This window comes from Pelobates fuscus, chromosome 4 (assembly GCF_036172605.1).
Source record: "Pelobates fuscus isolate aPelFus1 chromosome 4, aPelFus1.pri, whole genome shotgun sequence".
NCBI classification, from domain to species: domain Eukaryota; kingdom Metazoa; phylum Chordata; class Amphibia; order Anura; family Pelobatidae; genus Pelobates; species Pelobates fuscus.
This window is the reverse complement of record NC_086320.1, coordinates 77,220,449-77,233,647: the sequence shown is the minus strand read 5'-3', so window position 1 is coordinate 77,233,647 and position 13,199 is coordinate 77,220,449. Positions and strand designations below refer to the sequence as shown.

Here is a 13,199-nt window from a genome sequence, read left to right as displayed (position 1 = left end):
GGCAACAAAAAAAAAAACAACAAAAAAACAACAGTTTGAAGCACTTCTAATTTTGCAACAAACTAGGAAAAAAAATCCTTATTGACCCCAGAATGGCAGTAAGATTTATCATTGGATCAAGAAGCTATTACCCTACATTGAAAAATTATATCCTTGAATATTCTGTTTTTGCAAGTATGCATCTAGTTGCTGTATGGACTCTGATAAAGCAACTTCTTCAGGCAGAGAATTCCACATCCTTATTGTTCTTACAGTAAAAAAAAACTTGTCTTTGCCTTAGACGAAATCTTCCTTCTTCCAGTCTAAATGCATGACCTCGTGTCCTATGTAAAGTCTGGTTTGTGAATAGTTTTCCACACAAAGGTTTGTATTGGCCCTGGATATATTTGTAAAGTGCCTTGCATAAGTATTCAATCCCCTCCCCCCCCCTTTGGCATTTTTCGTGTTTTGTTGCCTCACAACCTGGAATTAACATGGATTGTTTGGGGATTTGCATCATTTAATTTACAGAACATGCCCACAACTCTGAAGATGTTTTTTTTTGTTTTGATTGTGAAGCAAACAACAAATAGTACAAAATAACAGAAAAAGTGAATGTGCATAACTATTCTCTATCAGCTTGCCACATCTACCCACTGGGATTTTTGCCCATTCCTCCTTGCAAAACTGCTCCAGCTCCTTCAAGTTGGATGGTTTGCGCTTGTGAACATCAATCTTTAAGTCTGACCATAGATTTTCTATTGGATTGAGGTCTTGGCTTTGACTAGGCCATTCCAACACATTTACATGTTTCCCCTTAAACCACTCAAGTGTTGCTTTAGCAGTGTGTTTGGGGTCATTGTCCTGCTGGAAGGTGAACCTCCATCCTAGCCTCAAATCACGCACAGAGTGGTAAAGGTTTTGCTCAAGAATATCCCTGTATTTAGCACCAGTTTCCCAGTTCTGGCTGCTGAAAAATATCCCCACAGCATGATGCTGCCACCACCATGTTTCACTGTGGGGATGGTGTTCTTTGGGTGATGTGATGTGTTGGGTTTGCGCCAGACATAGCGTTTTTTATGTTGGCGCTCCTGGGGATCATAAATGATTTGGATATTTTTTTATAACCTAACCCTGACTTATACTTCTCAACAACATTGTCCCTTACTTGTTTGGAGAGTTCCTTGGTCTTCATGGCAGTGTTTGGTTAATGGTGCCTCTTGCTTAGGTGTTGCAGCCTCTGGGGCCTTTCAAAAAAGGTGTGTATATGTAATGACAGATCATGTGACACTTAGATTGCACACAGGTGGACATCATTTCACTAATTATGTGACTTCTGAAGGTAATTGGTTGCACCAAAGATTTGTATGGGCTTCATAACAAAGGGGGTGAATACATACGCAAATAGTTTTATGTATATATTTTTCTCATTGCACTTCACCAACTTAGACTGTTGTGTTCTGATCCATCACATACAATTCAGATTAATAAAACATTAAATTTAAGGCTGTAATGTAACAAAATAGGTAAAAAGTCAAGGGGGTGAATACTTTTGCAAGGCACTGTATAATGTTATCATATCCCCTCTCAGGCGACGTTTTTCGAAACTAAAGGGGTTTAAATTTGTTAACCTTTCTTCATAGCTGATGTTCCATTCCTTTTATTAATTTTGTAGGCCGCCTCTGCACTTTTTCTAGTGCCATAATATCCTTCTTTAGAATAGGTGCCAAAAATTGCACAGCATATTCAATATGTGGTCTTACCAGTGATTTATAAAGAGGCAAAATGATATTCTCATCCATAGAATGAATGCCCTTTTTCATGCATGATAATACCTTACTGGCCTTATCCACTGCTGATTGACACTGCACATTGTTGCATAGTTTGTTGTCTATAACAATTCCCAAGTCCTTTTCATGTGTTGTTATCCCTAATTCGCTTCCATTAAGGGTATACGATGCTTGTGCATTCTTTACGCCGAAGTGCAGTTTCATCTGCCATTTCAGTGACCAGGAGAAATAGTTATTTTAAACTTCAGCCTTTTCCTGGTCTTCATTAACTAACACCCCCATTACAGTTTTTAGTGTACCTACACTTTAATTTTTAGTTTTTTTAGAATTTATGTACTTAAAAATGCTTTGGGGTTGGTTTTGCTCTCTTTGGCTATCATTTTTTCATTTTGAAGTTTAGCTAATCTAATTGCCTTTTTGCACGCATTATTGGCTTCCTTATATCTTTTATAAGATGCATCTGATTTGTCCAATTTAAATGCCCTTTTCTTATTTTTAATCTCTTGTTTTACTTCTCTACTAAGCCACATTGGTTTCAATTTGTTTATTTTATATTTATTACCCAATGGTACATACTGAGAAATGTACCTTTTGTTACAGACTATTTTTACATTTGTGTCTACTGTCCATGTTTATTAGAAAATTCAACTCCATTCTGACACAGTACCACAATAGTACAATGTAGTGGTTATGATGCTAGAGGTGCCCAAGCGCTGCAGAGCTTAGCTTTAAGGCTATCCTAACTATAAGATAAGGCCAGGTACTAATGAAAGTATTTAGAAAATTGGGCAGACTAGATGGGCCGAATGGTTCTTATCTGCCGTCACATTCTATGTTTCTATATGTTTCTATGTTTCTAGCTGAGGAGAGCGGATTTAAGCTTCTGCTTAGGAGCATCCAGTTCTCCTTCCGACAGACAGTAGGTGTGGAGCACTAATGTAAACGGTTACTAAACAGTTTGAATATTTAAATTAGGGGAGGAGGGGAGAGCACTCATCGCACCATAACAATCACAGCATAAATTAAGTCCATTACATGCCTGTAGACTCCGATTGCCGATTGGTAGAGAAATGGTGAGCTCCACCAGACATCTAACGTATTTTGTTTACTCTTGTATTCCATCTACAGCTCTTTGAATGTAATCTTTATTTGTCTTGCATTGTGTCCATCCATTTCCTTTGTGTGTTCTTTGAAACACAGATGTGATTCTATCTGTGAACAAACATTACAATACAATGTGAGCAAGATATTACTTTGCTGCAGAGGGATTTAGATAGACTGGAGGACTGGGCACTCAAATGGCAGATGAAATTTAATGTTGAAAAATGCAAAGTTATGCACTTCGGCGTAAAGAATACACAAGCAACATATACCCTTAATGGAAGCAAATTAGGGATAACAACACATGAAAAGGACTTGGGAATTGTTATAGACAACAAACTATGCAACAATGTGCAATGTCAATCAGCAGTGGCCAAGGCCAATAGGGTATTGTCATGCATGAAACAGGGCATTCATTCTCGGGATGAGAATATCATTTTGCCTCTTTATAAATCACTGGTAAGACCACACATTGAATATGCTGTGCAATTTTGGGCACCTGTTCTAAAGAAGGATATTATGGCACTAGAAAAAGTGCAGAGGCGGGCTACAAAATTAATAAAAGGAATGGAACATATCAGCTATGAAGAAAGGTTAACAAATTTAAACCTATTTAGTTTAGAAAAACGTCGCCTGAGAGGGGATATGATAACATTATACAAATATATTCAAGGCCAATACAAACCATTGTGTGGAAATCTATTCACAAACCGGACTTTACATAGGACACGAGGTCATGCGTTTAGACTAGAAGAAAGAAGATTTTGTCTAAGGCAAAGGAAAGGTTTTTTTACTGTAAGAACAATCAGGATGTGGAATTCTCTGCCTGAAGAAGTGGTTTTATCAGAGTCCATATAGATGTTCAAACAGCTACTAGATGCATACTTGCAAAAACAGAATATTCAAGGATATAATCTTTCAATGTAGGGTAATAACTGCTTGATCCAAGGATAAATCTGACTGCCATTCTGGGGTCAAGAAGGAATTATTTTCCTAGCTTGTTGCAAAATTGGAAGTGCTTCAAACTGGGGTTTTTTGCCTTCTTTTGGATCAACAGCAAAAAAACATATGTGAGGAAGGCTGAACTTGATGGACGCAAGTCTCTTTTCAGCTATGTAACTATGTAATTAAATAAATAAATAAATAGTTATCTGTAAATAATAAAATATATGGATAAATAAGCATATAGTGTCACATTTCTGCTTTTTAAAACAAAACAATGCATTAGAAATCTGTCTAATTTGGTTTCAGATATGGGACGTGGAACTGGAAAGATCTGCAGAACACTGGGCAGAAACATGCCTGTGGGAGCATGGTCCCGCTAACTTGCTTCCATCCATTGGACAAAATTTAGGAGCTCACTGGGGCAGGCAAGTTTATATATAAAAATGTATTATCCAAAACAAACAATGTTTAGAAAAAAAAGCCAAAATACTTACAGGCTTTGTTTTATAAAATATTTTCTTTCTGTTTGTAGGTATAGGCCACCAACCTACCATGTCCAGGCTTGGTATGATGAAGTTAAGGACTATACATTTCCATACCCACAAGAATGTAACCCATACTGTCCATTCAGGTGCTCTGGCCCTGTTTGCACACATTATACGCAGGTATGTGTATTTCAGTTACAATACTAACTAAAATTCTCACTGACGTTTCATATAGTGATCAATGATTTTCCGATTTCCATTTACAATATGATTGTAACACAATCTGCTTCTATAGCATATCATATCATATATATACATATATATATATATATATATATATATATATATATATATATATATATATATATATATAAAAAGAAAAATGAAAAATGTATTGCACTCACGCTATAATGTGCCTATTGTGCCGGGTGCTAAGCCAGGGCTTGGTTATCCAGGTATCCAAAGAGGTAGCAGCATTCACGGAAGTTAAAAGTTCTAGTCTTTATTAATTCATTTAAAAAAAATCACGATCAACGTTTCAGTCCACTAAATGGGACTTTCCTCAGGATCAATACTAGAACTTTTCAATTATGTGAGTGCTGCTACCTCTTTGGATATATATATATATATATATATATATATGTATATGTGTATATATATATATATATATATATATATATATATTACATATAGATGTAAAAAAACAGATAACATTTGTATCTTGTAATACCTTTTTTATTGGACTAACAGAATTTTTTAATGACAAGCTTTCGGGAGAACCTCCCTTTCTCAAGCCCATATTACCAAGGATGTTATGGATGCTTAAACTATTGTCAGTTCAATTATTTAATGTAATAATACCTATTTCTTTGATTACCGTTCTTTCTCTTTTTCCTGTAGGTTGTATGGGCAACAAGTAGCAGAATTGGCTGTGCCATAAACCTGTGTCACAATATGAATATTTGGGGTCAAATCTGGCCTAAGGCAGTGTACTTGGTTTGCAATTACTCGCCAAAGTAAGTAGATTCACCTAACTAAATAATACAAATATTTATGTTAAGCGTATGTTCCCAATATGCTAGAATTCCGCTGTGAGGCATTAGAAATTGTAAGTATAGTGCATTAATATGGACAGTCTCACAGGGATAACATTTTAAAGGAAAGGCACTTACATGGAAGTGGGTTTAAAATGTCCTCTTTCATTTTATAACCTTTCCTAACAGTTGGTAACCCTCAATTTATTTTAGGCTTAAATTAATGGTTTTTGGCAAGACACGTGTATATCCAGATCAAATAACCCATGCTTATTTTATACAATGATTCAGAATCGTAATTTTTACATCAGAAACTATTTTTCATCCTTACTCCTCATCACATTGGTAGATTAGACATAACCAAATTGCGTTGTGCCGCACTCTCAAAGTGGTGGACCTCTCAAACATCCACTCGGCTTACATATCTCCTTTTCCCACAGGGCCACCCCCCTGCTCATTAGAGAAACCAACAAAAAAAAAGCAGACATTATATTGAGAATGTCCATTGGTAAAAATCCTTTTACTAAAGCTACATACGGCCGGGTGCACAGATAAAATAGGATGTCCCGGCCAAATAGGCCTTAATCGTATATTTTATCTTTGCACCAGGCCGTTGGCAAGGTAGAAGCCACAACACTCTCTGGACTGCAATATAGATCAAATAAATACTCTGACTAGAAAAAAATAATAATCAAGAGGATGTATTTCAAAGACCCACAACTGCAAAGATTCTTTTGACAAATTCTTGGTAGCAGTTTGATTGTTATTGTATATCAAGAAAAGCAGAAATGTAATCCCAGAAATATGAACATGCATGTGAAGATTTGTTTATCACTAATCTAATAGTTATGTACATTGTTAAATGAAAATGATGTTAAACAATTATTTTAAATTAGTTTGTGGATCATAAAAAAATATATTTTTTTTGTTTAACTTAATTGCTTACAAAAAGAAAAAGCTTATTGTATTAAGTAATACTTTGTTACAATACAAAATAATTTATTTTGTAAAAATGGTTGCTAACAGCAAATTTACTCTATTAACTGTCCCTTTTCTAGGATTAATAACATTGAATAAATATAAAAAATCATGTAATATCTTGTGTTAACCTTTTTCACAAAATGCTCTATTATCGTTTAAGTATATAACCTTTAAAGGTTGAATTCAACATTATTTAAAAATATATTTACATTTATATGAATTTTAAGAGCCTTAATCATGTATGTTCTTGATCTAATTATAAATTGTGTCCTTGATTTAATTCTTAGGGGTAATTGGTGGGGTCATGCTCCTTATAAACATGGACGCCCTTGCTCTGCCTGCCCACCAAGCTATGGAGGAAACTGCAAGGAAAATCTTTGTTACAAAGGTACAGTACATCATGAAAAGTTTTTGAAAAGTTTCTTGGGGAAGGATATCAAAATGATTGGCAAATTCACATGTATCGAGATTTTCTTTGGTACTACACTTTTTTTTTAATTCTTTATTTTTGTTTGGGCATGAAATTACAGTCTGGCTCGCTGCGCCACAATAGCTACAGCCAACCGTTCATTAACATATGGCATGGGAAATACAGTGCACTTTTTTTTTTTTTTTTTTTTAAGTGGTATAAAAATTAACAAGATTAACATCGCAGACATGTAAAGTGAACTAGAATAGATTCTAGCTTTCTATTCTCATTGTGACAATAGTGTATTTGTGGGGTTTTACATTTATAAGACCTATTAGGTTAACAAAGATTATCTATTCTATATGAACAGGCTTAGGTACAGTTATACACATGCAGGATCACTGTGAGATTATGTGACATGCTAATGCAGATTATGCTGGTAGATGAGTGGTTGAGCTAATACATGTTGCTTAATACCTTTCCCCTAAGACATGTGACTTGACGGTTACGATTATGTAGGCAACAAAATTTGCGTTGTGCCTAAGTCATAATAGACAGTTAGACATGGAGAAGGTTGCATTATCACGTTTATGCTGTGAATAGTATGTCAGTATGAGTCCATCTTGCGGTACCATGCTGATGTTGGACAAAGTCCATTGCAGCTGCAGGGTGTCGTGGTGGCGTGGCAATAGGCCATCCAGCAATGGGGTATTGACAGTCATCCTATGCCTCTAGTTGGCAGGGGTGAGGCTCCAGCCGGTGTGTTCCGTAGGCCTCTGCACCAGGGCGCCGAGTGTCCATCCCCAGCTCGGTAAGGCATGGAAGTCTCCTGTGCCGTTGCTTGGTGGTCCGCTCCAGTCCCAGGTAGCCGCATGGTCGGAGGTGCGCTCGGGTACGTTGCTGGGGCTTTGGGGTTGTCCGGCGTTCACCTTACCGCTTGTGTGTTGGCTGGACACCCGCGATAAGTATCAGTTTAAGTGCCAGGTCGTCAGCTTATGGTGTAGCAGTCTAGTGTCAGCAGGTGGTTGTCGCCATGTTGGTGGGCTGGGTGCCACATATCTGGCGTGGTTTTGATGCGGCTGGAGGCGGGTGCTTGGTTTGAGACCGGCTCTGTGTGTCTGCATGAGTCTCCGAACCCGTCTTCTGCGCCTTGTTGGGGGGCCTCTGGTGGCTATCAGACTGTGTCCGCCCCTGGGGCCTGTGAGAGCCGGGTGTGGTGGCGCAGGAGCAGTTCTCTTGGTATCAGCTGCGGTCTGTGCCCTCTCTGAGATCCTGGTCCAGAAGGCAGCTAGGATTGCGTCCAGGGGCTTGCTGTCTCTGGGGTGCGTGAATCAGTGGAGGGTGTGCTGCTGGTGCCGGGATATCCTTCACCGGCAGGGGGGGGGGGAGGAAGGCCTGTGGGTGGTCCTCCGCAAAGTTAGTATTGGCCCTCGAGGAGTCCCAGGCTGGGTGATCGGCCGCCTCACCCACGCCCTTACCTCCTCTTAGGCCTCTAGTCAGGCTTGTTGTCGCTGCGGTAGGCCTGCGGCTCAGCATTACAGGAGTAGTCTCTATGCGATCCAATCTGCAGCCCCTATCAGGGTGGTGCTTTTTGAGTGAGATTATAATGTAAAATTAAATTTTATGTCGCTTTACATACATAAAGCACTTTAGCAAACTGAAGTACTTTATGTGTTTTGGAGTGTTTCATCAAGAACCAATGATGGCAACTGGTAGCACCTTACAAATATTCATGAGTGGGAATGGTACCTAATGAAAAACATATTCTAACATTAATTTTTTTGAAGTACACTTTCACTTAACATTCTATTTTGAATTAATATGGCATGGTAAAGTGCAAATCCGAATTAGATTGTGATCTTACTGGGTCTTTACTGAGAAGTACCCCAACACAATTAAAACACATTCTGGCAGGGGCGGACTGAGAACCCTCAGGGCCCCCGGGCAAAATAAATCAAGGGCCCCTTACAGGCCCTACCCATACTCCGCAGCAAGGGCCACCCATGTCCCGCCTCCATGCACCACCTCCAGCCACACCCTACACAATCTTTAGACACAAGGAACAAAAGTGCAATAATCCCTTCAAGGCCCCAGTAGAGACTACAATGGGCCATGGAGGGGGGTCTTTCTAGCAGAGGCTATCTCAGTGTCCTTTAGAGAGTGTGTTAGAAAGAATCCCCTCCAGGCCCTATTAGAGACTACAATGGAGTCTAATAGGCTTGGAAGGGGGTCTTTCTAACAGAGGCCATCTCAGTGTCCCTGCTGGAAACAGTCGCCTCCAGGCCCCAGTAGAGACTACAATTGAGGGCTAATGGGCCATGGAGGGGGGGAGCATTCTAGCAGAGGCTATCTCAGTGTCCTTTAGAGAGTGTGTTAGAAAGAATTTCCTCCAGGTCCCATTAGAGACTACAATGGAGTCTAATGGGGCCTGGAGGGGGGTCTCTCCAACACTCTGGTTCCTATTCACAATATAGCAACACAACATAGCTGATACCTAGGCCAAGTTGGCTCCTCTTACCTTAATTACTGTTGCTGACTGGCAGTCTGTGGGCTTGCTGGAAGGCTGTGGGCTTACTGGCTGCAGCTGGCAGGCTGTGGGCTTGCTGGCAGGCTGTGGGCTTGCTGGCTACTGCCGGCTGCGGCTGGCAGGCTGTGGGCTTGCTGGAAAGCTGTGGGCTTACTGGCTGCGGCTGGCAGGCTGTGGGCTTGCTGGCATGCTGTGGGCTTGCTGGCTACTGCCGGCAGGCTATGGGCTTGCTGGCTGCGGCTGGCAGGCTGTGGGCTTGCTGGCTGCGGCTGGCAGGCTGTGGCTTACTGGCTGTGGCTTGCTGGCTGGCAGGCTGGCAGGCTGTGGCTTGCTGGCTGCGGTTGGCAGGCTGTGGGTTTGCTGGCTTTAAGCCTAACTGGTGGCCTGTAGGCTGGCTGGCTGTCTACTGGCCAGCCTGTGGGCTGGCTGGCCTGTGGGTTGGCTGGCTTGCTGGCTACTGGGGCACTCGTAGATTATTTAAATAAATAATCCATGCACAATAACCACTACTACTCTGTGTAGTCGTTATGGTGCCAGGAGGGCCGGGCCCCCCTCCCAGAGTAAGTAGTCAAACCGTTTAAGAACAGTTTGACAACTTACCTGGGGTCTGCTGGGATATGAGGCTGTAGTAGGGTATAGGAGCAGTGGTGCAATGTGTAAGGGGTACAGTGTGTGTGAAAGGTTCAGTGTGTGTGAGGGGGTGTAGTGTGTGAATGTGTAGGGTGTGTGGGGCAATGTGTGTATGAGGGGGCTGTGTATGTGTGTGGCAATGTTAGTATGGGGGGCTGTGTGTGTATGGGTGGGCAGTGTATGTGTGTGTGTGTGAGGCAATGTGTGTAAATGTGTATGGTGTGTGTGGGGGCAGTGTGTGTGTATGGGGGGCAGTGTGTGAATGTGTATGGTGTGTGGGGGCAGTGTGTTTATGGGGCTAGAGTTCACTCTCACCACTGCGACCACCAGGGATCCCTGGTGGTCACAGTGTTGAGAGTGAACTCTAGCCCGTAGCTCCAGGGCTAGAGTTTACTCTCGCAAGAGCCGTAACGTTGCCGTGGTAACCGCGGCAACGATCTGTGCTCGCGCAAGAAGGACCCAGAGGAGCTGCAGGCTGAGCTCCTGGGTCCTCTCTTCCTCCCTCCCCTGCCGGCTGCGCGCACGGTGCCTGCGGACAGGGGAGGGGGCAATTGCCCGCCTCTTACTCCCCCCTCCCCCTCTTCTTACCCCCTTCTTACTCCCACTCTCTTCTTACCCCCCTTCTTACTCCCCCTCTCCTTACTCTCCCCCTCTTCTTACTCCCCCTCCCCCTCTTCTTACTCCCCCCTCTTCTTACCCCCTCCCCCCTCTTCTTACCCCCTCCCCGCTCTTCTTACCCCCCTCCCCCCTCTTCTTACTCCCCCTTCCTCTTTTTACTCCCCCCTCCCCCCTCCCCTCTTCTTACCCCCTTTACTCCCCCCTCTCTTCTTACTCTCCCCTCTTCTTACCCCCCTCCCCCCTTCTTACTCCCACTCTCTTCTTACCCCCCTTCTTACTCCCCCTCTCCTTACTCCCCCTTCCCCTCTTCTTACTTCCCCTCCCCATCTTCTTACCCCCCCTCTTCTTACCCCCTCCCCCCTCTTCTTACCCCCCTCCCCGCTCTTCTTACCCCCCTCCCCCCTCTTCTTACTCCCCCTTCCTCTTTTTACTCCCCCCTCCCCTCTTCTTACCCCCTTTACTCCCCCCTCTCTTCTTACTCTCCCCTCTTCTTACCCCCCTCCCCCCTTCTTACTCCCACTCTCTTCTTACCCCCTTCTTACTCCCCCTCTCCTTACTCTCCCCCTCTTCTTACTCCCTCTCCCCCTCTTCTTACTCCCACCTCTTCTTACCCCCTCCCCGCTCTTCTTACCCCCTCCACCCTCTTCTTACTCCCCCCTTCCTCTTTTACTCCCCCCTCCCCCTCTTCTTACCCCCTTCTTACTCCCCCCTCCCTTCTTACCCCCTCTCTCTCTTCTTACCCCCCTCCCTCTTCTTACCCCCCTCCCTCTCTCTTCTTACCCCCCTCCCTCTCTCTTTTTACCCCCCTACTCCCCTCTCTCTTTTTACCCCCCTCCCTCTCTCTTTTAACCCCCCTCTCTCTCTTTTAACCCCCCCTCCCTCTTTTAACCCCCCTCCCTCTTTTAAACCCCCTCCTCTCTCTTTTAACCCCCCTCCCTCTTTTAACCCATCTCTTTTAACAACCCCCCCTCCCTTTTAACCCCCCTCCCTCTCTCTTTTAACCCCCCCTCTCTTTTTTAACCCCCCCTCCCTCTCTCTTTTAACCCCCCCTCTCTTTTAACCCCTCCCTCCCTCTCTCTTTTAACCCCCCCTCCCTCTCTCTTTTAACCCCCCCTCCCTCTCTCTTTTACCCCCCCCCCTCTGTCTTTTAACTCCCCCCCTCCCTCCCTCTCTCTTTTTACCCCCTCCCCGTAGCGTGGCCGAGCTGCTCTGCGTCCGCGGTGCCGACCGGATTGATAGGAAGGTGCACACACACTGAGTGTGCACCTTCCTGTCAGTCCGGCCGGGTACAGGAAACAGAAACTCCTGTTCCGCGCGGAACAGGAGTTTCTGTTTCCTGTACCCGGCCGGACTGACAGGAAGGTGCACACTCAGTGTGTGTGCACCTTCCTATCACTCCGGCCGGCACCGCGGACGCAGAGCAGCTCGGCCACGTTACGGGTAGGGGAGGTGAGAAGCTGCAGCCGCCTGAGCGCTCTTAAGAGAGCGCTCAGGCGGCTGCAGCATTTAAAGGGGCGGCCGGGCCCCCTGAGGGCGGGCCCCCCTCCCGGCCGGGCCCTCGGACCATGTCCGAAGTGCCCGACCGGTCAGTCCGCCCCTGCATTCTGGAATAAATATCAGTTCACTTAATATGTTAAATGGAATTTTGGATGCCTCCTGGTCTACTGGTTCTGTTTTATGAAACCTTGAGTACATTTTCTTCAACAACTTCTCTACGGCTTAACATTTGTTTGCATGGGTTATCCTTACCTGCATCCATATTAATCTTGTAGATCTTTGAATAATGTATATAAATATATCAATATTAAACTTTTTCAAAATGTTAAAAAAAATCTAATTTTTATCCAAAAAAAATTAAATTGAGGCAAAATTATGACAGGCATATAGAGCTGGGATTAGTTCTACTGAAAGAAAGGGGAAGATATTTTATGTTTCTGATGTATTTGAGGTCTAATATCAGACCTCTCCGATCCACTCTCAGAAGCTTGCAAAATCGAATTTAAGGTGCTTGTATGATGTCCGAGATGTTTGTTGATTGCAGCTCAGATTTGTCAAGCAATGGGATCTTTCTTGTAAGGGCTTTCAGAGTTTAGATCAGGCACTTTTAGAAAATTTGCAGCTTCTTAGTATGGCAGCTAGGCCCCACCCCCGGAACAATTGTATTTTTAAAATAATTTTGTACAAATATTTTTTTTTTTTTTTAGATGGCACAAATCCCAAATCACAATATGGCTCCTTGATAACTTACAGGGGTGATATCAAACTTTATTCCTTTTCTTAAAACATCTAGACAATGTTGTGCTTTGGATAATCAATGTAATATCTGGTTCTGACATTTTAATTGCTTAATAAGGAGCTCACCATTATAAAAAACAAAACAAAAAACAGTTGCAAGTGTTGAGTTGAAGTTTGTGAAGTTTCCACGTTGTAGTTATATATCACATAAGTAAGCTTCTTTTAAATAAATTAAATGGTCAATTTACATGACATTGTCTTTATTTTTACGTCTCAATCTATAGACTTTATTCTTGAAAGAAAATAATAAATAAAGCATACTTCATTTATCATCCTGACCTTGATTTAGTATACAGTGGAGCATTTATCAAAACTTGATGAAGGATTTAAAGTTTAAATCCTGAAATACGTTACTATTATTAGTGTTATTTTAAACAAACACTTCCATTAAAAAAAATTACTTAA

General features: G+C 42.5%; 1 protein-coding gene across 1 annotated transcript in view; it reads left to right on the top strand.

The window, feature by feature from the left end:
• Positions 1-13,199, top strand: part of CRISPLD1 (cysteine rich secretory protein LCCL domain containing 1) — a 95,089-nt gene that overhangs the window by 33,212 nt on the left and 48,678 nt on the right. The window contains exons 3-6 of the mRNA XM_063451312.1: positions 4,122-4,240; positions 4,348-4,480; positions 5,201-5,316; positions 6,603-6,703. Of these exons, the coding sequence (XP_063307382.1) occupies positions 4,122-4,240; positions 4,348-4,480; positions 5,201-5,316; positions 6,603-6,703 (469 nt within the window). The remainder of the gene's footprint in view (positions 1-4,121; positions 4,241-4,347; positions 4,481-5,200; positions 5,317-6,602; positions 6,704-13,199) is intronic.